This window comes from Aspergillus caelatus (genome assembly GCF_009193585.1).
Source record: "Aspergillus caelatus strain CBS 763.97 unplaced genomic scaffold BDV27scaffold_118, whole genome shotgun sequence".
In the NCBI taxonomy this organism is placed as follows: Eukaryota; Fungi; Ascomycota; class Eurotiomycetes; order Eurotiales; family Aspergillaceae; genus Aspergillus; species Aspergillus caelatus.
This window is the reverse complement of record NW_022475381.1, coordinates 291-24,022: the sequence shown is the minus strand read 5'-3', so window position 1 is coordinate 24,022 and position 23,732 is coordinate 291. Positions and strand designations below refer to the sequence as shown.

General features: G+C 48.1%; 7 protein-coding genes across 7 annotated transcripts; 5 read left to right on the top strand and 2 right to left on the bottom strand.

Moving 5' to 3' along the window:
* Positions 1 to 3,233: 3,233 nt before the first annotated feature.
* On the top strand, positions 3,234 to 3,813 carry BDV27DRAFT_146251 (GFA family protein; the record flags this gene model as incomplete). Its single annotated transcript, XM_032070542.1, has 3 exons — positions 3,234 to 3,354; positions 3,450 to 3,658; positions 3,733 to 3,813. The coding sequence occupies 3 exons, from the start codon at positions 3,234 to 3,236 to the stop codon at positions 3,811 to 3,813; spliced, it is 411 nt and encodes a 136-aa protein (XP_031926344.1).
* Positions 3,814 to 4,265: 452 nt separating this feature from the next.
* Positions 4,266 to 9,029, top strand: BDV27DRAFT_165530 (putative citrate synthase; the record flags this gene model as incomplete). The annotated part of the gene is made up of 11 exons (XM_032073958.1): positions 4,266 to 4,669; positions 4,717 to 4,914; positions 4,969 to 5,718; positions 5,773 to 5,855; positions 5,904 to 5,963; positions 6,307 to 6,479; positions 6,547 to 6,896; positions 7,098 to 7,416; positions 7,493 to 7,766; positions 8,202 to 8,345; positions 8,428 to 9,029. Exons 1-11 carry the CDS (start codon positions 4,431 to 4,433, stop codon positions 9,027 to 9,029), a joined length of 3,192 nt encoding a protein of 1,063 aa, XP_031926343.1. The 5' UTR covers positions 4,266 to 4,430.
* A 666-nt stretch (positions 9,030 to 9,695) lies between these two features.
* Positions 9,696 to 11,203, top strand: BDV27DRAFT_146249 (uncharacterized protein; the record flags this gene model as incomplete). Its single annotated transcript, XM_032070541.1, has 3 exons — positions 9,696 to 10,002; positions 10,066 to 10,815; positions 11,073 to 11,203. The coding sequence occupies 3 exons, from the start codon at positions 9,696 to 9,698 to the stop codon at positions 11,201 to 11,203; spliced, it is 1,188 nt and encodes a 395-aa protein (XP_031926342.1).
* Positions 11,204 to 11,896: 693 nt separating this feature from the next.
* Positions 11,897 to 12,487, top strand: BDV27DRAFT_158946 (uncharacterized protein; the record flags this gene model as incomplete). Its single annotated transcript, XM_032072791.1, has 1 exon — positions 11,897 to 12,487. One exon carries the CDS (start codon positions 11,897 to 11,899, stop codon positions 12,485 to 12,487), a length of 591 nt encoding a protein of 196 aa, XP_031926341.1.
* Positions 12,488 to 12,830: 343 nt separating this feature from the next.
* Positions 12,831 to 13,463, bottom strand: BDV27DRAFT_146248 (YbhB/YbcL family Raf kinase inhibitor-like protein; the record flags this gene model as incomplete). Its single annotated transcript, XM_032070540.1, has 1 exon — positions 12,831 to 13,463. One exon carries the CDS (start codon positions 13,461 to 13,463, stop codon positions 12,831 to 12,833), a length of 633 nt encoding a protein of 210 aa, XP_031926340.1.
* A 452-nt stretch (positions 13,464 to 13,915) lies between these two features.
* Positions 13,916 to 15,264, bottom strand: BDV27DRAFT_158944 (Aconitase/3-isopropylmalate dehydratase; the record flags this gene model as incomplete). The annotated part of the gene is made up of 5 exons (XM_032072790.1): positions 13,916 to 14,274; positions 14,342 to 14,519; positions 14,614 to 14,724; positions 14,788 to 14,953; positions 15,023 to 15,264. 5 exons carry the CDS (start codon positions 15,262 to 15,264, stop codon positions 13,916 to 13,918), a joined length of 1,056 nt encoding a protein of 351 aa, XP_031926339.1.
* A 1,566-nt stretch (positions 15,265 to 16,830) lies between these two features.
* Positions 16,831 to 21,907, top strand: BDV27DRAFT_130155 (pleiotropic drug resistance family ABC transporter). Its single transcript, XM_032067363.1, has 5 exons — positions 16,831 to 17,606; positions 17,663 to 19,175; positions 19,238 to 20,731; positions 20,792 to 21,255; positions 21,327 to 21,907. Exons 1-5 carry the CDS (start codon positions 17,059 to 17,061, stop codon positions 21,751 to 21,753), a joined length of 4,446 nt encoding a protein of 1,481 aa, XP_031926338.1. The 5' UTR covers positions 16,831 to 17,058; the 3' UTR covers positions 21,754 to 21,907.
* The last annotated feature ends 1,825 nt before the right edge of the window (positions 21,908 to 23,732 follow it).

Here is a 23,732-nt window from a genome sequence, read left to right as displayed (position 1 = left end):
ACTGATGGTTCTAGACTTGGATTGAGCCTTATGTGAGCAGCCCATTAGTAGAGTGGATATAAGACTCGATTGGATAGCCTCATTCCAAATAGACCTGCGGGTTGGTCAATACAACACGCCGCAAGGGGTGTTGAACTGCAGGGACGTTGTGGCCATAAGCCTTTCATGGAATGGAGTCGTGCCAATTACTGAAGAGAAGGTATAGCCAAAAATATGATTTAATGAGTGATGATGTTGTCTAATCTTACGTGCGCGCCAATACTTCCCAGTACTAGTCTACAGATGTATAGCTACCTTATGGCTGAACAGTATAACTCTACTGAAGCGTGTTGGCCTATGGGCCACTTTTGTACGTATGTACGAAACCTATCCAGTATTCAGCACAATCCAAGTACAAGATATGTAGAGGTGGGTTGTATCAATGACGCTATATTGGAAGTGTCAGCATTCGACTGTAAGATATATGGCTCTGTGCGTCAAAGAGACGGGTCAACAATTCCATGGTCCGTTTCAGCCAATCATCTGTGACAAGCGAACGGCAAGGGGTGTATTCTTTCTAAATAAATAACCTGAAACCTGAGAAGCGGATCTATATAGCGGCGGATGCATTCACAATGGTATCAGCGGGGAGAAAATGAAGGCTAATTATATAAACAATAATATGCGAGAGAATAGAATAGATGAAAGCCAGGTCCATCTTGGCTGTTTAAAGTATCTTTGTTGTCCAATCTGCATCACAGCCTTCCATTGATCCATGAATTGAGGAGCACCTCAGAGATGGAACAATGTATCAATGGCGGGGACGTTGCCGCAGAATCACAAACAGGAGGTGAACTCACCGGAGGAAAGCTCATCATGCGTGACGCTGCAGGTATTTTGTGGCGGAAAGATCCGAATAAGCATCGAATAAGTATTGATACGTGTCTCAGCGACCACGCAAAGCCCGGTGGTGAAGCGAATAAACGTCAATGCTAAGGAAAATCTATTGCACAAGCCACAAAGCAATGCTACACATGAAGTTGTCCAAAAGGTGCAGATTTTAGAGGTAATATCACGGATGAAACATCGATAAATGTAGCTTGACAAACAACCTAGAGCCGTGCCTTGAACAGTTTAACTCTTATGAATACCAAAACTCGGCCTATGACGAATAAGAACAATCATCTGGGGGTATCTCGTGGGGCACTGCAACCTGGTCTGTCGTTACCGATAGTAGTGACCAGTCTTTGTTGAATGGAACTCAGCATTCTCCATTGACGTGCAGGCTAACCTTGCTCTAGACGTTAGAGGATACAACTATTATCAGACGACGCAGTGTTTGGATCGGATGTTAGCTGATCGAGATTAGAAGTTTAAACTGCGGGAAATCTGCCGTTAGAAGGATTTGCTATTCTCAACGCCCTTATTCTATCACATAGCAATGAACACTGACCTGAAAAGAAAGGCCCTTGACTGTGTATGAAACTATTTTGTAGATTGGACTGAGTAATGAATCCTATACTATTGAAAAGAGACATGTCTATATCTGTTTACGAATGACAGTTGGCCAGCTAAGCTTACTGGGATTTGCGATGATGGCCCATACAATAGGCGGTCTAATCATGGATGGCTACCTCCGAATCCTGATTGGAACGAGCATACCGGCCTCTCTAGATATCAGTCATTCAAAGCGTATTAGGTAGATAGCCGTACTCCTCCTAGTGTTTTCCTACGCGCCTGTGACTCCTATACATCTCTTGAGAAATGGTCATAGGCGAGTCACAGTAAAGGTTGTATGGTACAGGTGGTCCCTCAGATCCCTCAGATCTGCTCATACAACAGTTTGGAGTGAGATGTAAACAGGCCGTTTCCTGCAAGACAATCGAACAATAGCCAGGAAAGCTGACCTGTATTCGCGAGGGACCCAGCGACAAAGGATATCCCCACAACTGAGCCGATCAAAAGGCTATGAGATCGTCGATGATATTAGATGGTCTCATAATGCACTGGTAATGGCAACGGAAATTCCCTAAGCCGATCTTTAATAACTCGAAGCGAAAAAGCAAGCGACAAATACCCAAGCAGGCGGCGTTCGGCACCCTCATAAAACCAAGGAAAGGGTTTGGGATATCCCCAAGCGGTGTGACAGAATCTTGGATAACACTCCGGACCCATGCTGATTAGATGGGGTATCTCATTTTTGAGACTGTATGGAGGGGCATTGCATGATATGCAGCTGATAGAAGCGCCTGAGGGGGAGATGTGACAGTGGGCCTGGACGGACGATCCGTGCTTCTCACCGCGTTAGTCCATGTACATCGGACCCCACTAAACGAAAACTGCTGTGACAAAGAACAGACACGCCTCATTAACCGAATAATTTTGGCGATCCGTTCGGCCGCCCTCGGCATAAAACATGACAAATTCTTGCATAAAGGGAAATGGATTGGTTTGAGATAGTCTCTGCAAAACAAGGTTTGCGACCGGCTGAAGTGGCTCGGTCGGTACTATCAGTAATCAGTCATCAAATAATCATGATCTAAGCTCCTTCCGAGTGGGGAATATTGCAGATCAAGTAGTGGATTATGGAGGGGCTTGCATAGCTGAGATGAGGGGATTGTCTTTGCCAGGAGGTTACGGAGTACTTCGGGAGAATTCTGTTACTCAATTGATAGGAATGAGTAAAAATAATACGCGATTCTCACAAACGCAGCGATGGGTTCTCCCGAGGACAATTGAGTGGGCGAGTGAATGAGTGAGAACACGTAAACACAACAAAGCGAGAGGAGGTAGAGAAAGTGAGTGAGTGAGTGAGTGAGTGAGTGAGTGAGTGAGAGATAGTTTGGTGGAGCTCGGGAGAACGTGACCGACTGGCCAATTCCAGCAAAGTTCAACCCGTGACGCAAGGACCCTCTTCAGCTTTGCCCCTCATGAGACTCTTTTCATCCATTTGGATTGCTTACCAGCGATTGATTCACATTGTTTTTTCTCCCCCTCCACTTGGTTACGCCGCAATGACAAATACCCTTACCGGTGGATTCTTTCCCACCCAATGTAGCAATGCCAACCACGGCTGAGAAAGAGTTGATTCCCTTTCAAAGAATCGATACTCAAGGTGAATGACCAGGGGACCATGGAGGGCTATAAATACCCCCCTAGGTGCCATCATTCCTCGAAGGTCCCCAACCCATGAGAACCTTGTTCGCTTGACTCTACACCAATTAACTTTAACCAATCCGATTCGTGACATCAGAATGCCTTTGTCCGGTCACTGTCTGTGCAAAGCCGTCACCTATAAGGCTGACGTCGAGGCACCGCTCATAACCGCGTACGATCACTGCGACGATTGCCAGCGTCAGAGTGGATCAACTTATTGTATGTGTGATTGTGTTTAACACCCATTTCTCGACAGCGATTCCTAGAATACTGTTTACAGTAGACCATGGGCTAATATCACTCGCGTTTCACAGCTCTCGTCGCGGTAGTACCTAAAGACAAATTGACGATCAATGGACCCACCAAGAGCTACGCCGGAACGGGATCTTCAGGCAAAGCAGTTCACCGAATTTTCTGTTCGGAGTGCGGCTCCCCTATTGCCCACGACCCAGAAGCTGCACCGGAGATCATCGCCTTGAAGGCCGGAACCCTTGATGTGGAGATCAAGAAGACCTTGAAGCCTGTATGACCCCTAATATCCTAATGGCATGATAGGCTCCCTTTTGCTTCCCCAGCTAACGCGATATGTCTGTCTAGGACACCGAAATCTGGACTGTCAGTAAGCTTCCATTCTGCCAGGAGCATCTCGCGAAGCCTTTCAAGAACATGCCGGAATAAACTCATCTCGGCGGATGTATGATTTTCAAAATGCACAATGATTTGGACGATGAATAGCGTATGACTTATCTAATAAATGAAACTGCAATGGCAATTGAGAAATTCGCACTTCGTGTAACTTAGTACGCTACGTACCTGCACCGCACACCCACAGCTGTAATCGGTGGACTGTAATTGTTAGCTGCCATTCTTCAAGTCACTTTTCACCGAAGGAATACTAGACTATAAGCTCTTAATTTTCTCAGTCGATAGCAATTACTAAAGTTCGAGATTTACATTAAAAGATTTAGTGTTGAAAGTTGGGTGGTTCCATCCCTATTCGACCTGGGATATACTGGGTTTGAGTGGGAAGAAACTGGAAACCTCCCGGTTGCTTGGCAAGGCTTTTCGTATGATGGACGGCGTACTCGGGTACCCGTCTCAGAAGATTACACCTGATACGTACTGAAAACCTTTGACCAGCGACAGAAGAATGTGCAGTAGCATATATGGCAACCTATAAAGCGGCTGGCTCCCTTGTGCTCGAGAGTACTATCGTTACTTTTAATGTATGGAGTTTCCTGAGCATAGGGTGAGATTTGAGGTCGCTCTAGCAACCTGGAGAGTTTCGTTACTGCATGTGTCAAAAACCACTAGAATCTCCAATGTCTTCGGGGATTCTTCATATCGTCGACTCTCGGACGAAGCAGAAGTACGAAATTCCGATCAGGCAAAATGTGGTTTCTGCCATTGACCTCAAGAAGATCACGGCACCAGCAACTGATATAAACCGAGCAGATCATGTGGCTGGTGGGCTGCGGGTACACGACCCAGGGCTTCAGAATACAGCGGTGATAGAGTCAGCTATAAGTTATTCGTACGACACAGTGCAAGGCGAAACAGTGCACAGACTGACGTGCGTAGGGATCATGAAAGAGGTGTACTTCTCTTTCGCGGTTACACATTGGCCCAACTATGGGACAGCGACTTCGAGGACATGTTACATCTACTCGTTTGGGGCACATATCCAACAATGCAGCAAAAGAGGGACTTAAACAGAAAGCTTACAGAGCAGATGCTGGCTGTTCCAGAAAGTGTGCATCGGACAATTCGAGGACTTCCGTAAGCGGTCGTGTCATAATGGTCTTGTTGAAATGACTGACCTTGATGCTACAGCCGCACAACGTCTCCATTGCCACTGATCTTGGCTGGGCTCTCGGCATATCTGGCGTGCTTCCCAGACACAATTCCCGCATCAACACATGCGAGTCTATACCAAGGAAACGTGCGTAATGTCGACGATGCGGTTATCCGAACTGTAGCGGCATATGGTGTTATCTTTGGTCTGGTAAATAGCCATCGGAAGGGCATTGAGTTCCAACTGCCATCGCCGGAGAATGGCTACCGTGCGAATTTATTCACTATGGCAGGGTTGGTGGATCGGGATTCGAGTCGCCCAGACCCAGTTAAGCTGTCATGCTTCCGGCGCTTTACCATGCTGAATGCCGACCATGGAATGGCCCTGACCGTATTCTCAACACTAGTGACAGCATCCTCGTTAACGGATCCTATTTCCTGCTTGATCAGTGCGGTGGCAGCCGCATATGGGCCCCTTCACTTTGGTGCTACCGTGTCCGCCCAACGTACGCTCCGGGAAATCGGTAGAACGGACAAGGTTCCCGAGTTTATCGAAGAGGTTAAAAACGGGCAAAGGAAGCTATTTGGATATGGACATCGCTTATACAAAGGCCTTGATCCCAGGGTTCGCCCAATTCAGTCAATCCTGAAGGATCTGGAATTATCATCGAATCAGTATTTGAAAATAACCGAGCGCATCGAGGAAGTAGCCTCAGCGGATGACTACTTCCGCCGCAGAGGACTGTATCCCAATGCTGACTTTTACGGTAACTTTGTATTCACTGCGATGTAAGCTACAAGCTCTACACATGAACTACCCTACGGCAGCTGACTAGTGGATAGTGGCTTCGACCCAGATATTATACCAGCTGCTATGTTGGCACAGCGAATAATAGGCATAATGGCCCATTGGCGGGAATACATGTGTATGTGCTGATTGCGGTCAGATATCGGAGTATTCTAACTCATGGCAGTGACACGCGGCAAGTTGTTTCGACCATCGCACATATACACAGGTGAGACAGAGGTCAACGGTTCATTGCCCAAGATTTGACTGTGTGAGCCGTAAGATTCATCTTCGTCTATCACTCAGTAACATGATGGCCGCGTAGAAGACTTTATGCTCTGTGGCTTTAACCACTTTAGCCCAAAGGAATGCAATGCTGGGAATTAGGGACTTAACAAACTTTATGAAGGTGCCTGAAGACAACATATTTGCCCCATAGCCACTGTACATAGTAGACCACATCAGCCATCAATGTACATAGCCCTCCCCGCCAAAGAAGAGCCAAGGCGAGATGACCAACAGCCAGGAAGCTTCGGAAGAAGGACGACTTACCGAAAGCACACCCCTTTTACAACCTCATCCCGGGAAAGAACGATATTCAGTTTTTACTACCAGACAGAAGCGGTTGATTATTCTCGCAGCAGCCATAGCGTCGACGTTTTCCCCTATCTCTGCTAACATCTACTATCCAGCCCACAATTCTATAGCTGTCGACCTGGATGTAACCAGTTCCCAAATCAACCTAACTATAACTACATACATGGTACATCGTCCTTCCTATAATACACTCTAATACATTCAACCGTTACTCAACCCTAAACTACGTGCAGATATGTCAAGGCTTAGCCCCAACCCTCACAGGCTCATTCGCAGACCAAGCTGGCCGCCGGCCGGCTTACATCCTCTGCTTTTTGATTTATATAGCAAGCAACGTCGCCCTAGCTCTCCAACATAGCTATCCTGCGCTCCTGATCCTCCGCGCGATTCAGAGTACCGGCAGCAGTGGCACTGTGGCCTTGGCATCAGCCGTCGCAGCCGATGTCATCACCTCCGCTGAACGGGGAACGTATATGAGCATTACCTCCTTAGGGAACATCCTTGCGCCATCACTAGGACCTATCCTTGGTGGTGCCCTGAGCGAGTATCTAGGATGGCAGTCGATATTCTGGTTTCTAGCAATGTCATCCACGGCCTTCTTCATCCCTCTCGTGCTCTTCTTTCCAGAAACATGTCGAACGATCGTCGGAGATGCCTCAATCCCAACATCAGGATGGAACAGATCCATTCTCAATTGGTGGATGTCTAAGCATCCTCAGAAAAAGCCCATTCGTATTCCCTCTACCAACTCAGAACTGGCCCGCCTAGCACAACTGCCAAAAAGAAAGATAAACCCCCTATATACGCTCTCTCTTCTCTTCCACCTCCCTACAGGCCTCATCCTCCTGACCAACGGCCTAATCTTCGCCAGCTACTACGCGATAACAGCCGGGCTACCTTCCCAGCTCAGGTCAATCTACGGACTAAGTGACTTGAACATTGGCTTAAGCTTTATCCCAATGGGCGCCGGCACCCTACTGAGTGCAACATTCAACGGAATAACCATTGACTGGAATTATAGACGAATGATAGCAAAGGACCGACAGGACATGGAGAACTTCGAAATTGAGAAAGCCAGACTAGGCGTCGGGGGACCGATGACTGTACGCACGCACACCCACACCTGCTTTTTTCTAACGTATTAACCACTCCTAATATTCTATACTAATATTACGAAAGCTCCTAGCCCCCCTCCCAATCCTAATATACGCCATCACAACACCAACACCCAACCCACCACCCCTCGCCCTAACCCTAACACTTATATTTACCATATCCTTCACCTTAACAGCCACCTACAACATCCTAAACATCCTTCTCGTGGACCTCCACTACACAACACCAGCAACAATAATGGCCACGAATAACCTTGTCCGGTGCTTCCTAGGCGCAGCAGCAACAGCCCTTGTCCATCCTTGTATCCAGCACTGGGGTGTTAGGGCAACATATTGCGGTGTGGCAGTTGTCGTACTAAGCGTCGTTCCTTTACTATGGATGGTGTGGAGATGGGGCTTACAGTGGAGGAAAAGAGAGTAGAGTAATTTGTCTTTGCCTAATATTGTGCAGGATGAGCCTATCACTAGCCTATGATTGTGGGTGTTTGTTTAGATTCGATCAGACCTTGTGCGCCTCGCCATCTGCTTCTGGCTTTAGCTTTCCAGTATCTCATTCGTGAATTATGTTTTCTCCGATGTTTGTAGGTGGTCATTGCCCTCAAAGAACAGATCGATAGTTTTGTTTGTCATGGTTAATTGCCGTGGCTTCAATGTTACACACATCGTGTCTTCGGTTTGATATGACAGGAATTCAGAGAGTACTATAAGAGGATTGTGAAGTCCAGCTAAACCCGTTCTTTATTTCAGGGCTATAACATATCGCTACACGTTAGGAACAATGCTATGCATTTTATTATATCTCCTTTGGACTCGGGCGGCAGCTCAAATAAGCCCTCTTCCTCCAGATATTCCGATGTTGTATTTGCGGTATCCTGATACATCGTTGATTTATCCTGGGGATACGATTTTGAAGTCTAGTGAGGTTCTCATTAATTCTTAATTTATGGTTGGGATAATGTCTAATACTTAATACCAAAAAAAAATTAAAAAAAAAAATAGGAACGGAAAACCTGCCTATAATAAGCGCGCGCGGACTAAATCCCGAAGTGACATATCTGCTACTATTCTTTGACTTGGACGTTATCTACGACATGAATGCAACAGTCGCATTACACTGGTACCAGCCCGATATGGTTTGCGCTATGCAGCAAGGCGCTCTGATGGATATATCCAATAATACAGGAATTTTGGAGAAAATAGACGGGGATTCAGGTGGCGGTGTCCTAGTCAACCTGAGCGTGGGAGCCGAATACATCGCTCCACGACCGCCACCCTTCTCGCACCATCGATATGTCTACCTCCTGTTTAACCAGAAGACTGATTACCAGTTCCCGATGTGTTATTGCCATATCTTCCCGCAGACGGCAGAGGCGAGAGCAGGCTTCGATATCCAGCAGTTCGTAGACATCGCTAGGCTTGAAGCGCCAGCGGCCGGGAACTATTTCGTTGTGGAGTATGATGGGCCCGTGATAAAACCGACGGCTACGGCTAGCCCGACGACGACGTGGCTAAGGTCTATGCTGTGCGATGGTCCTGATCCCACGGGTTCGCCAGAGGCGAAGGCATGTGAGATGGAAGGGAGCCTGCAGGTTGTCATGTAGGACGACAGGGTTGAAGGGGCTCCGCGCGAACGGTCTAGACAAGGGGCTAAGGGAGGATGCAGCAGACCCTCGTAACTGTGGAGTTCAGGCGATAGGCAAATCAATGTGTAGTGACTTTCGCACTAGCTTTGATCACAGTAGCACTGTCCACGAAGTTGAACCCTAAGACTTGGCAATACGAATAGCGATTAATCGCACCACTGCGAGGCCGCAGGCTTAATGCCCTACGGTTATGATTAATTCCAAATACCTGGAATTGCCGATGGGTCGGGTGTGGAACCTGGGTAATGTAACATGAATAAGGAAAGAGCTGCATCCCATTGCTACCTTGATGTTGAACTTTGAGCCTATTGATATCTGAGGGTAATTGCGGAGAAGGTAGCAATGAGATGGACTGCACCCTCACAAAGACGCTGATCAGCCGGTATATAGCATGCCGGACAGAAGGTCCGAGGGTAGCTCAGAGCACTTATCGGTCCAGACACGGTATTGTATTCAGTCGCCATGAATCGAGACAGGTTGTCAAGAATGCTTCCCGACCCTCTCCCCAAGAGTGTCAAAGTCCGATCTACTTGCAATGCTTGCCAACAAGCTAAAATCCGTTGTAGTCATGAGAGACCATCGTGTCGACGATGTCAGAAACACAACATAGATTGTATCTACAGCATGTCCCGACGCCTAGGAAGACCTGCAAAGAAGAGAGACAATGCGCAAGACGATTCCCTGGATCGTGAAATCTCAGATCACCCTCGCCATCAGACCAATCGAAGAGTTCGGAGCCCGAGGAAGAGGAAGGTAAAGCGAGACTCGGGGCAGAGAAGTGGGCAGGATATAAGAAATCCCCAGGATGACGAGGAGGTGATCCTGGACGAGCTCGCCTTCAACGACTCCATTGTAGATGATATGTCCACCGAGGATACACGCTTACCAACCCCACCGTTCCTAGATACAGACAAATTATCACTCTATGAGGGTTCGTTTTACATCCCCTATACGGTACTCAAGCTAACATGGACCATTTGTTTGTGTCATCCAGGCTCCGATACCATAGACCTCTCCGACAACTGGCTACAGGAGTTTATATCTGGACAGCCGTCCGACCTGACGCAAGACCGCAATTTTCTCGATGCCCTTGGACTTAGTAGCGCTGACAGCGGTCTCACAGCGATTCCATCCAGCACAAAAGATTTCACTGGCTCTGCCAAGACCATCGATGTGGCTGCCTCCGAGCTGCAAGACCAGGGGCCATTGGTTGCGTATTATCCACCAACAAGTGGATTTTCAGCCTATTGTGAGCCAACGATAGAAGGTGCGCAGGCCATGAGTGATATAGAGTCCCCTTATCCGGGGTATATCAAAAGGGATTCGTTAGTTTGGCCACAGACTGCACCACCTTCGATGGAGAATGATTGTGTTAGATTGTCCGCCACGGGTGAACACCTGAACCCACTGATTACAACAAAGGGGCAACGACGCACCCACGAGTACAGTCACTCATTGGAAGGCCCAGGGCTGCCCACGACTAATGCAACCCGCCAGTATCAGTGCCAGTGCCATGATCACATTGCCCGAGATCTGATGCTGCTCAATATAAGTGCTTCTCGGACATGGCCAACTGTCACAATAGACTCGATCTTGAAATGCCAGCAGATCTTACAGCAGTTGACCGATACTATCCTTGAATGTGCCATTTGCTGCAAAACACGGGTAAACTTGCTCATGATAGTCGTTGTTAGTATTGACAGCCTAGTAACCGCGCTTGAAACAATCACGTCCGTTGACAGTGGTGTTTGGGATGGCGTGTTTGCCGAGTATCATGACACTAGCCTTCGGGAATATGGCCAGGAGATTTCAAATGGGGCTGTCAATCGTCGATACAAAAACGCAAACTTCCACTTCAAGGCACAGGTGGAGGAATGCCCATTGTTAGTGGGTGGGTTCCCGGTCCCATCAGAAGAGAAGTTTGCTTTTGTGAAGCAAGTTTTGCACGCGCGACTTTGCGGGTTGTCAAGTATCATCGGTCGGATACAGCGCTGTACTGAGGAAATATTGGCTCTTCCGTCATCATGGGGAAGATTAAGCATGATTACAGAGACGAATCGAAGGGTGCAGTTGGTTATGACGAAAATGAAACCGCCGGCGAGACGTTGAACAGATATAATATCTGGAGCTAAAATCTTATTACGGTTTATGTTCTGTTGCGTGTGAATGATAGTCACCCTATGTGTGCCCAATACCTGTACATTTCCTTTTTATCCTCCGATATAATCACTAAATGTTCGCGCCCTAATAGCGACAACCAGGTCGTCCGTAGATGCGGCTATGCCTGGCTATTTGCATGGCATTGGACTTTGTAAATCAAAGGTAGGTGTTGTGATACTAGTCCGGACTGACCGCTACTCGGGGGTTATGATAGCTGGGAACCATTACATTTCATTGTCAACTTCTGTGTGACCATTCTGCGGGTCTTAGGACGTGAGTGTGACACGACGAACAGGCTCCATAGGGAAAGGACCAACAGAGCTCCCTCGTTAACTTCGAGCTGACGAAATGTGAGGCGGCTATCAAGTGAACCATCACATCATGTTAGAAAGTCGTATTTCTATTGGAGTAATTGAGGGCTATGTGCGCCCTTGTGAACGGGAAATACCTTGGAGGATATTCAAGCTCTAAGCTAACATGCCCCTTTTCCCGATGTAGTAAGACGTGCGTGATAGACTTCTGATTCACGCGACTGGCGGCTCGACACCCTGAGTGCGTAATGTGAGCATCTATCAAAGGACCCTCGAGTGTTCTGACATCGCGACAACAACTTTGTTTGCCAGCGACAAGTGTGAGGACGATTCCGCTGTAACTGCTTCCCACTGATGGAACCCGAAAGCAGTTGTAGGTGTTCAATCGATGCTTTGCAAATTTTGACGGAGGTTCGGAATGTAGACACGGTCGTGGAGTGTGAGACTATTCTGGACTTGGTCCAGCGCGTGTATAATCAAGGACAAGCTATGTTGAATTGCGAAGATTGTCGCAAACTTCCACCACAAACCTCCTCCTTTATAACCATCCCTGCCCTCACTGATCATTGTCTTTCGTTATTTGAGGCCGTATGCTCAGCATACAGCATCACCACCAAGAACTGCCTTTTCGATGCGAATATCCTGGCATTTGAACAACCCCTACCCCAATTTATCTGCATCCGAAGCAAGGTGCAGCTTGGGGAAACAGATTTGGACGAAGCCGAGACGGGGATGTTAGTCCGAACCCTTCTGTGCCGCAATTCTATGAGACTCCTCAGCCTACTAGAGGCACTTCAGGGGATTATTCGACCATTTTCGACGGATAATACCCAGGTACACCCAGCTAGCGCAGCAACCCTGCGGGCGTATGAGTCGTCCATCCAGTCAACTATGCATCGGTTCGTATCATTCCTGGACCAAATAAAAGTCGAACAACGTACGTAATCCAGTTCATGTCCATGTATGATAAGCTAATTGCATCAGGGGGCTAAAAAAAATACCAAGGGGCAGCCACCTTCTCTGGTCATCGTACCACACGTGTAATTCTTGAAGGCATTGTTTGCTCGGTTCGAGGGTAATCTTTTTTCTGGTTATTATAATGGCATTATCAAGCAATGAGGCAGTAATAAGAAAGACAGTACAAGAAGCAAAGGTATACCACTTCATCATATTGTCTCAGGCCACACTTTTCCTACAGCACTTTCTCTCTCTCTTGGTCCATGAGAGAGCCCAAGTGTTTATAGAACCTGTGACATTATCATCCGCCGTACATTTGGACAAGTACCGTCTAACTGGGCCAGGGACGTTCGAAGTGCCCAACCCACTGACCCCATCCGACGACTTTGCCAACCATCGCTATTGTGATCTGTTTTTGGCTGACCCGTTGTGAACGATCGAACCGAAGGGACTCGCTGAGGGCAACGACAGTAAAGATGTATCGATGAGCGCCGTGTCCCAAGGGTGGGGCAGGCCCAATGTATGAGTTCCCGAGTAGATTGGGGACAAATCTCCAGCCAGACCGAGTAACATGGTCTTTTGTATTTCTGTCCTGTTCAGTATCGTCTGGGAGCACTCCCGTAATCGTAGGTGGAATGGCATAAAATAGCCCATGCATGACAACAAAGCGAGGAATGGGCGGGTCAATATCCTCGGAGATCAAGATATACTCTTTGACATCGACCTTGGGAGGAGGAGTCCAGTGGAGTTCCGGGAAGCTACCATTCTTATCGGCAGCTAAGCAAGTGTGGTGTGGGAGCATCGGTGAGCCGGACGGTCCGCATTCTGTGGCTTCCAGCTGCATATTCGACAGTGGGAGGTTCTCGAAGGCTGCAGTCCGGATGATCAGTCCCGCATCGTGGCCACGAATGCGATAGAGAAGCTGTCCCAGGAAATACTGCAGATAGATAAGAATCCCTGCCATCGCGCTGACTGTTGACAATCCCGGAAGGTGTGAGCGTAGATATAGAACACAACACTGGTAGCGGTGTAGAGGCATAAGATATGAAACCTGTAGGTGACTGATAGTGGTTTTCTAAATAGAAAGGGAGCGAGATCAAGAACCGGAAGGAATAATTAACTCGAAGCTGAACCGGCCCGGTACCGGCCACACCTTCCTCACAGAGTGGTACTAATGTCAACGTGACCAGGCAGCCTCTATAACACCAAGCTTACGGACAAAACCATAGACAAAGCCTACGAGGCACGTTGTCTGGTATCGTGGGTGACAATAGCCATTTGATATCCTACACCATTAGAGAAGTTGATCCTTGTTCCTTCCATTTCGTTAAGCTTGAAAGGGTTAGAAGACACGTCGATTAAACAACTCCACACGAGCGCGTATTGATGTACGAAAGAGGCAAAGAATTCGGACTCCTACCACTGCAGCTCGGGATGTAAGTCCGCGGACTTTTTAATGCCATGATCAGGCGTTAGACCCATGCTCTTTCCCTCCGTTATCGCTTCAAATAAGTTACTGCCAAACCTTCTAAAGGCAGACGCAATACCACCATGATGAAAGGGCGCTCTCTCCATTGGGCTGAGATTAAAGCTGAATGTTTGTCCATCCATATCAATGATACTATCATTGAAGTCAATCGTGATTTCCGCCCCATCCTCGACAGCCGCGTGGAATGATCTCTCCGGCATGGTAATGCCAAGGAGTCCAAGGTTTAGCATGTTGCGCTGAAAGATGAAAGCAAAGCTTTCAGCAATGATACATTTGACACCACACCCTGAGAAATGAATGTTAAAAACAAATGGGTGTGAAGGATTAAAAAGGATATGATATGGATAACATACCCAGCAGTGCCCTGACAGCCTGTCCCCGAGAGGATCCACAGCCAAAGGCCTTGCCGGCAACAACAATATTGAAACCCTCTTTCACACGGTCACAGAATTCTGGATGGGTATACTGCAAGCAGTGCTCCCCAGCTGCCTCATTAGTCGTCATTTCAATCAAGAATTCAGCCGACGCAAGCTTTAACAGTCTGTTAGTTCACCATGCTCATCCGATCTTCTTTAGCCATCGAGGAACGCTTTGCTCTTTCACTCGCATCAATCAATCCCTGAACTTTCGGAAGGCTGTTGACCCGAGGATCAACTACATCATCTCCAGCGAGCCAGCAGCGGTCATTACGGAAGATCCCCGGCTTTCTAAGGCGGTTGTACGTTGACTCCATGCCCTGGAGCGCCCTGTGAGCGCAGTAGTAGCGAAGGGTGGAGGAAGAGCTTTAGCATGCACTTACTGCCCAAGAAGCTTCCGATGCAATCACCCGATCCACATCGACTCGTATTAAGTCGCTCGGAGCTACCGAACCCCGCTGGCCAGTGTCGTGCAATGGGAAGACCTTTTCACTCAGGGTCATGCCCCTCCGGCCTTCGGGACGGGTAGGCAGCGGAGCGGGAAGTGAGCTGGCTCTGTCTGCTGAATTCCGCGCTTCCCACCATACCGACACCAGAAATAGAGCCTCGGACTCTTACTCCTCGGTAAGGTCGGCATGTTCCGCCAGACCTAACCCACCCAGTTCAGGGGGTTGTGCACAGGTAATAAGGACATCATTCAGGGCATCGGACTCTCGGAAATGACCATGATCACGCAGGATATTTTGTGCAATCTTAAGGTTCTTTATGAGATTGCTGCCTGATGACGAGGTTTCTTCGATAGGCTCGTCAGATATTTCATTTTCTGTATGCTTACTATAGGGTGCGCTTCTCAGGAACATACTCTCTGCATGTCCGATCTTGATTTTCCGTACATCCTCCAGGATCTGATACAGGTGCTCTTCCGAGACATGTCCGGCTATGTTGGTAAGGGAATACTTTAATAGGTGGTAAGGAACAGTTAGACTATTACCCGTCGGTATGTGACACGACGATCACCTGAACAGATTGAAGTCCAATACGTCACCTCACTATTTGAGCATCACCCTCAGATAACCATGGACGCTAAAGAGTAAACCTCAGGCACATGCATAATGTCTTGCGACCGCGCAGGAGGGAATGTAGGTCTTACGAAAATAATTCGACCCCCCTCCCGCCGCCCATCTTTTCAGGAAAACTAACATCTCAATGAAGGGTGAATAATGGTGTCAGCGCACATATCTCGTGGGTAATGCACAATAATTGGGGGCTGATGTATCTCTGTTCTTATTTCGGATGAAGAGACCAACTGATGGCTGCCAGAACATACAAAGAACAAGAAACATAAAATACAGGTATACCCCGCATGTAAAATACCCCAATCATCGGAACTTTTAAACTTAATGTTACGAGGTGGATGCGACCCATCTCTGGAAATGACAGCATCGGGCTTACTATGCTCTTTCACGAGCTCGACTTTCTCGAAGTCTTGTAGTACTAATAATGGGTTATATGAACAATAATATCCCCCTCCGTCTGCGGACTATGTTGTTGACGTTTGCTCTGATTGTCTGTATCTTGGTGGGGACCTGCAATATAAGGCAAGAATAAGGTATGTACATACGCTGAGATGACCAGCATTAACCCAATCCGGTTTAGCTCCGGGACATTTCCAGGTCTAGAGTGGGGGTGGTCCCAATACGAGACCAATACGAAGCCAATGAACGTCTACCATCTTCCGTGGAATATGAATTTAACCAACCATATGCACAATGCCACCGTTGATGTAACGGGGAGGGACGTTAGACAGCGTTGTGTCTCGTTTACACTCGTAGCTCCCTGCGGTTCTTGCAAGGTCATCCTTACCACCCCAAGGCGTCTGAGCTGGATAGAGAAGCAATGAACCAACACAAAGATAAATGCAAGGATCGCGAGACGGAACGCAATACGCACTGAGTCATCTAGTAAAGTTCTTTTCACACACAGACGAAGTTAAGAAGTCGGTGAGAGTACCAGATACAGACAGGCATGCTGATCGAGCTGCAACCCACTCGAGAACAAAGATTGATATGCCATAGACTACTTACTAGGAGTAGCTTCCGCGGGAGAGCATTCCCGCACATGACTTGTAACCACATCAATGAACATGAATCAAAGGAAAACGGCCTATCGGTTCCCATGCCAAGGATCTGAGAGTCGCACTTTCCAAACACTACAAAGGCACATGGTACAATGATCTCTCGGCCATGGACCGGCTCGGCTACTGCCTTCTCCTATCCCCTGTCCTCACTTCCCTGTCCATATTATGCTTTCCTGGTCGGATGTCGTCTCTCCCGTATTCCGTGTCACTACTCTTTTATATGGCGTCAAACTTTGCCTCTCGTTGTTTACTCAGCCATGATTTAATTTTATTTTGTATTCTCCTCTTAGTTGTTTGTCCCTTCCTTCTTTGATTCCTTCCTGCCATTTTTTCCACTGCAGTATCCGTGAGTACACACTTTGGCATCTGTACTTCTCCAAGCTTCTCGAACCGCGTGTAGGCATTGCATGTTGTATTATGACAAACTGTCAGTGTAGCTTGTTGAACTACAATACGAAGCACAACAGGCCTTTCCTCAACACCTATAACATCCGTTGAACCTTCAGCGACATCAAGCATGGCACTGCCTGGCGGCGAAGGCTCATTGCATCGCCACACAGACACTCATATGGACCAAACTACCAGGCCGGCGGTTGACAAAGCAGAGAGTTCGGATACAATTGGGGCTGATTCAGAGGATGGCATCGTGCAAGAGGGGCAGGCCAAGATTACTACATTGGCACGAAGCCTGTCGCGTATCTCTCAGACAAATGGCGGCGCCGAGGGACTCAACCCTTTTCTTAATACTATTGACCCCGAATTGGACCCGAACACGGACCAATTCAACTCTCGAAAATGGACTAAGAACCTTCTGCACATAACCTCGCGCGACCCTGAGCGCTACCCCCGTCGCACTGCAGGGGTCTCGTTTCGGAACCTCAACGCATTTGGTTATGGAACGGCGGCTGACTATCAGGCTACAGTATCGAATGTCTGGCTCAAAGCAGTGGGTTGGTTCCGAGGTTTATTCGGTAATGGGAACAAGGTTCGGATCGATATTCTGCGCAACTTTGAGGGTTTTGTCAACAGTGGGGAAATGCTGGTGGTTCTAGGCCGACCCGGCAGGTAAACGTCGTTTCCCTATCTAGAACCATCATACAGACTAACTCCTATATCTGCAGTGGTTGCTCGACCTTTCTAAAAACCATCGCTGGTGAAATACATGGACTGTGGCTGGATAAAGGAACTGATATTCAGTATCAGGGGATCTCATGGGACGAAATGCATACTCGATTTCGTGGAGAGGTGATGTATCAGGCAGAAACAGAGATTCACTTTCCACAACTTACTGCCGGGGACACTCTTCTTTTCGCGGCACAGGCACGAGCACCAGCAAATAGACTCCCTGGTGTAAGCCGTGATCAATATGCGACACACATGCGGGACGTTGTCATGGCCATGTTAGGTCTTAGCCATACCATGAACACACTAGTAGGAAACGATTTCATTCGGGGCGTCTCAGGAGGCGAGCGCAAAAGAGTTAGTATTGCGGAGACTACACTTTGTGGGAGCCCGCTGCAATGCTGGGATAATAGCACGCGAGGGTTGGACAGTTCGACTGCTCTCGAATTTGTCAAGAACCTACGTCTATCCACGGACTATACTGGGTCCACGGCAATCGTGGCAATATACCAGGCGAGTCAAGCTATCTATGATGTATTTGATAAAGTCATTGTTCTTTACGAAGGACGCCAAATATATTTCGGCCGGGCCCGTGACGCAAAGCAGTTTTTTATTGGAATGGGTTTTGACTGTCCGGAAAGACAGACTACTGGAGACTTTCTAACATCGCTGACCAGTCCGACAGAAAGGCTGGTTCGTAAGGGATATGAGCACCTGGTCCCTCGTACACCTGATGAATTTGCGGCGCGATGGAGGGACAGTCTGGAAAGAAAGCAGCTCCTCACAGATATCGAGGCATTTCAGAATGAGTTCCCTTTAGGAGGAAGCAAAAAGGAGGAATTCAGTCGTTCGCGTGCCGCAGAGAAGGCCAAGAGCACAAGGGCTTCCTCCCCTTACACCTTGTCATATTGGATGCAGATCCGGCTTTGCCTTCATAGAGGATTTCTACGTCTCAAGGGCGATATGAGCATGACACTATCAACGGTGATCGGCAACAGTATCCTGGCGTTAATCATCTCAAGTGTGTTCTATAACTTGGACGAAACTACAGACAGTTATTTCTCCCGAGGGGCATTGTTATTCTTTGCAATCTTGATGAATGCATTCGCCAGCGCCCTTGAGATGCTTACGTTATGGCAACAACGGCCAATCGTCGAAAAACACGATAAATATGCACTTTACCATCCATCAGCTGAAGCAATTAGCTCCCTAATTGTTGATCTACCATCTAAGGCACTAGTTTCCGTGGTCTTTAATTTGATTCTATACTTTATGACGAACCTGCGTCGGACTCCCGGGCATTTTTTCGTGTTCTACCTGTTTTCCGTGACAACAACCTTGACTATGTCCAACGTGTTCCGCTGGATAGCTGCAGTTTCTCGGTCCCTGGCGCAGGCAGAAGTCCCTGCTGCAATCTTTATGATGATACTAATGATCTACACGGGCTTCACTATACCGGTCCGGGATATGCACCCCTGGTTTCGATGGCTCAATTACATCAATCCAATCGCAGTAAGTTTCTAGATTGCCGTTCCTTATGAGTGTAGCATTTTCACTAAAGTCGTGAAACCCAGTACTCGTTTGAATCGCTCATGATCAATGAGTTTGCTGGACGCAAATTTAATTGTACAACATATGTACCTTCCGGTCCAGGGTATGAGAATGCGCCTCTTGACTCGAAGATTTGCTCCGGAAAGGGGGCTGTGGCAGGCCAGGATCATATACTTGGTGATCGCTATCTCGAAGTAGCCTTCGAATACTACCCCTCGCACTTATGGCGCAACTTTGGTATTCTTCTAGGATTCCTCTTCTTCTCGCTATTGGCCTATATTGTCGCCAGTGAACTTGTACGGGCGAAGCCCTCAAAGGGGGAGATTCTGGTTTTCCCTCGGGGCAAGATACCCGCCTTCGCAAGGAAGGTCCATCGGGAAGTGGATCCAGAGGATGCCCTCACATCAGAGAAGCTGAAGGTTGGCAGTGAGCAGGACGATCATGTCGGTGCCATTGTAAAGCAAACATCAATATTCCACTGGCAAGACGTTTGCTATGACATCAAGATCAAAGGTCAGGACCGTCGGATCTTGGGTCATGTTGATGGCTGGGTTAAACCGGGTACCCTCACAGCCCTAATGGGTGTGACCGGAGCTGGCAAAACCTCTCTCCTCGATGTTCTGGCCAATCGGGTGACGATGGGGGTGATCACTGGTGAGATGCTAGTGGATGGGCGCATGCGTGATGACTCTTTCCAGCGCAAAACAGGCTATGTCCAGCAGCAGGACTTGCACTTAGAGACGAGTACTGTTCGGGAGGCCCTTATTTTCAGTGCTCTGCTCCGCCAACCTGCGAGCACCCCACGGGAAGAAAAGCTAGCATATGTAGAGGAGGTTATCAAGATGCTCAATATGGAAGAGTACGCGGAGGCGATCGTCGGCGTCCTTGGTGAGGGCCTCAACGTTGAGCAGCGCAAGCGGCTGACGATCGGAGTCGAGATCGCAGCCAAACCGGATCTTCTTCTCTTCTTTGACGAGCCCACCTCCGGTTTGGATAGCCAGACTGCGTGGTCAATATGCTCCCTCATGCGGAAGCTTGCCGATCATGGTCAAGCCATTCTATGTACAATCCACCAGCCCTCCGCCATCTTGATGCAGCAGTTCGATCGGCTACTGTTTTTAGCAAAAGGGGGCAAGACTATCTATTTTGGCGATCTAGGCCCCAATATGAGAACCCTAATTAAGTACTTTGAGGACAAAGGCTCAGCCAAGTGCCCATCAAATGCCAATCCCGCCGAGTGGATGCTTGAAGTCATAGGCGCAGCCCCCGGCTCTCGGGCAGACAAGGACTGGTCCGAGGTTTGGAAACAAAGCTGTGAGCGTGCTCAGGTACAACAGGAACTACTACAGATGAAACAGGAACTCCTGCAGCGACCCCAGCCTCCTCGAACAGCTGGGTATGGGGAGTTTGCGATGCCACTGTGGGCACAGTTCTTTATTTGCCTCCAGCGAATGTTCCAGCAATACTGGCGCTGCCCGTCATACATCTATGCCAAGGCCGCCATGTGTATAATTCCGGTAGATATTTCCCTTGCCTCATGAGATAGTTCCTGATTCTGGCCCACTGACATGGACTAGCCATTGTTTATCGGCTTCACGTTCTGGAGAGAACCCACCAGTATACAAGGCATGCAAAACGAAATGTTTTCCATTTTCATGCTGCTTGTCATCTTCCCCAACCTAGTCCAACAAATGATGCCATATTTTGCGATGCAGCGCTCTTTATACGAAGTGCGGGAGCGTCCATCAAAGGCCTACTCATGGAAAGCATTCATGCTCGCAAGTATTGTCGTAGAGCTTCCGTGGAACATGTTGATGGCCGTACCCGCGTACTTCTGTTGGTATTACCCTATTGGCCTTTTCCGCAACGCCTATCCGACAGACTCGGTAACAGAGCGCGGTGGGACGATGTTCCTTCTCGTCTTGATTTTTATGTTGTTCACGTCCACATTTAGCTCGATGATTATTGCAGGCATCGACCATCCAGAAACGGCCAGCAACATCGCTCAACTTATGTTTTCGATGTGTCTCATCTTTTGCGGGTATGTCAATTCCTTGTGGGATCGACTGTATATCAGTCTATATTGACAGCTAACTCGCCATTGGGATCTAGTGTGCTTGCAACTCCAGACGTCCTCCCTCGGTTTTGGATATTCATGTGGCGCGCATCGCCGTTTTCCTACCTCGTGGGTTCCGTCTTGGCGGTTGGGATAGCCAAAGCTCCAGTCCATTGCTCGGATATTGAGGTGCTTCATATACCACCTCCTGGAGGCCAAAATTGCTCGGGCTATCTCGAACCTTTTATCAAGATGGCAAAAAGCAGCTTGCTCAATCCGAAGGCCGACAGCGACTGCCAAGTATGTGCCATGTCCATGACAGATCAATTCCTGGAGGGGGTGCATATCAAATACTCGGAGCTGTGGCGTAATGTCGGGATCTTGTTTGTGTATATCGTTTTCAACACGGTAGCCGCAATCTTTTTGTACTGGCTGGTCCGCGTACCGAAGAAGAGGGCTCTTAAAAAGGCTAAGAAGGAATGAAAGGCCGAAGGACTCGAGGCTGCGGGGGATTATCATATCATTTAAGTTCTAGTTTCTGTATGTTGCTAGAGGAGGTAATTGAGTGGGGCTAGATATAGCTATTAGACGTGGGCAATTGCGTATTCTACGTTCAATGTCATGTCTTTAGTGAAACACCCCGGAAATCAATATCAGTTCCTATCTATCCAGGTCATTTCATATGCTATTATCTCGAGTGGGTAGTTGCCTTTGGAAATTATTATATATAATTGTACTCCAACTCGGTTAGGGGTGCTCAATATCCACATTCGTTGCACCTCACCCAAAGCAGCAGTATATATATCCGGCCCGGTAGTTCGATGCAAGCCCCACCCAAACATATCCAAGGTGGTTAACGCTTAGATGTAGGTTGATATCTAATTTATCGATACACAGGGTCATTTCAATATTACACTAAGTTAATTCTAAACTATGATCTATCAGGTTAGGTTACAGATTCACCTGGCAGCAGAACCAGCTCTTGTTTGCCCAACCCCGAAGCGCAACCACACCATACCTCATTCGGAAAATGTATAACTGACGCCTGATATATCAGGCATGAACTTTTTGATAACTCCCCGCTCCGAAACCAATGACGCATTCTCGGATACGCCGAGATGGTTGTGTACTTAGTACACAACCGCATGGGACAGTTTATGGATCATGGGCTGATCCCTGGGAAATTTCGACTCTGGTCCAGACACCCAGGGTGAAACGACGACTTCACCCGGTGGGCTGAGCAAGTGAACTTCAGTCCTTGACTTTTCCCTGAAATCTAGTCTATCTTATGTGCAGATGAAGCGTCTCAGCCACAGGGACACAGGAACCCGTCTCACCGCAGTTCTTGCGGTGTGGAAGGATGAGCTTCCCTTCCGGTGGGCTGGTTTAGAGAAATCTAACTTTAATTAAAAGATAATAATAAAAACAAAAAAAATAAAAAAAAATAAAAGTAAAATCAGCCAGGAGAATAAGCAAAGTGACAAGAGCATGACTCGTAAACATGGATGGTGGTCAGCGGAAAGATTCTAGCGTCACCGATGGTTCTGGGGCAGGGTTTTTGGGTACTGGAATTGAGGTGCCGGTTGCCGAGAGCCACTGACCGCCCTCAATGGCTATCTACTGGTGGTCACACCGTGTACGGATGGTATTTTATTTAGTATTTTGGGGGCGGTAAAAATATGGATACCTGAGGCCCCGGTCGGGACTTTTCCTCTTGTTGTCCGTCGTCGCCTTGTCGAGACTTTCGTTACTACGGAGTATGTCATGGTTTTCAACCATCTATTATTTTCAAACTTTTCTCGAGTCGGCCCGTCACCCCCTCTCTGGACGCTATTTTGGATGTCGCGCGTTAAATGACAGGAGCAGAATGATTCTCTGCGGGGATAAACGCAAGTTGACTGCGGCAGCGAGGATCTCTCGCGTTACGATTCCTGAATGGGACAAGAGTCAGAGATGAAGGATGCATTCGTGCATCAATCCATCGAGACGGGCAAAAAAGCGCCCCAAACTGTCAGCCACTAAGCGGTAACGATGAACATCTGATCCTGCCCTTTCCAGTCATCCCCTGCAGACGACTCCATCACTGTCGATGCCTGGAATGGTTCGCTTGCATTTACAATGGGGGAGCAGAACGCTGATGGGCTCGATAAGGCTTTCTTTCCCCACGAGCCCGTCGCCATGGATTGTGGGTACGACGGACTGGTCGTGCATCCCGAACTAATACATTTTTGGCTTTCTTAGCAGCACTGCCTGAAGCAATGGCGCTGAGGCTGATTTGGCCTTTGCTTGCACTTCGCGCAAAAATCTCCCTTCATTCCAAGTTCGTTTGTGGTTCTTGATTGATCCTGGTCTTGTTCTTTTCTTTTCTTTGCTTTTTCCTTTTTTCCCCTCCCTCCTCTTCGTCAATCCCCTCGACGGAGGATTTGTGACTGGCAACTGCACTGCATACTCTGGAAACAATA

What these genes read in the sequence shown, in the direction of transcription:
- BDV27DRAFT_130155 (XM_032067363.1), top strand. Translation starts at nt 17,059, where the DNA reads ATGGCACTGCCTGGCGGCGAAGGCTCATTGCATCGCCACACAGACACT. An exon ending in GTTCTAGGCCGACCCGGCAG is followed by an intron (nt 17,607 to 17,662) that starts GTAAACGTCGTT and finishes CTATATCTGCAG; the next exon opens with TGGTTGCTCGACCTTTCTAA. An exon ending in ATTACATCAATCCAATCGCA is followed by an intron (nt 19,176 to 19,237) that starts GTAAGTTTCTAG and finishes CGTGAAACCCAG; the next exon opens with TACTCGTTTGAATCGCTCAT.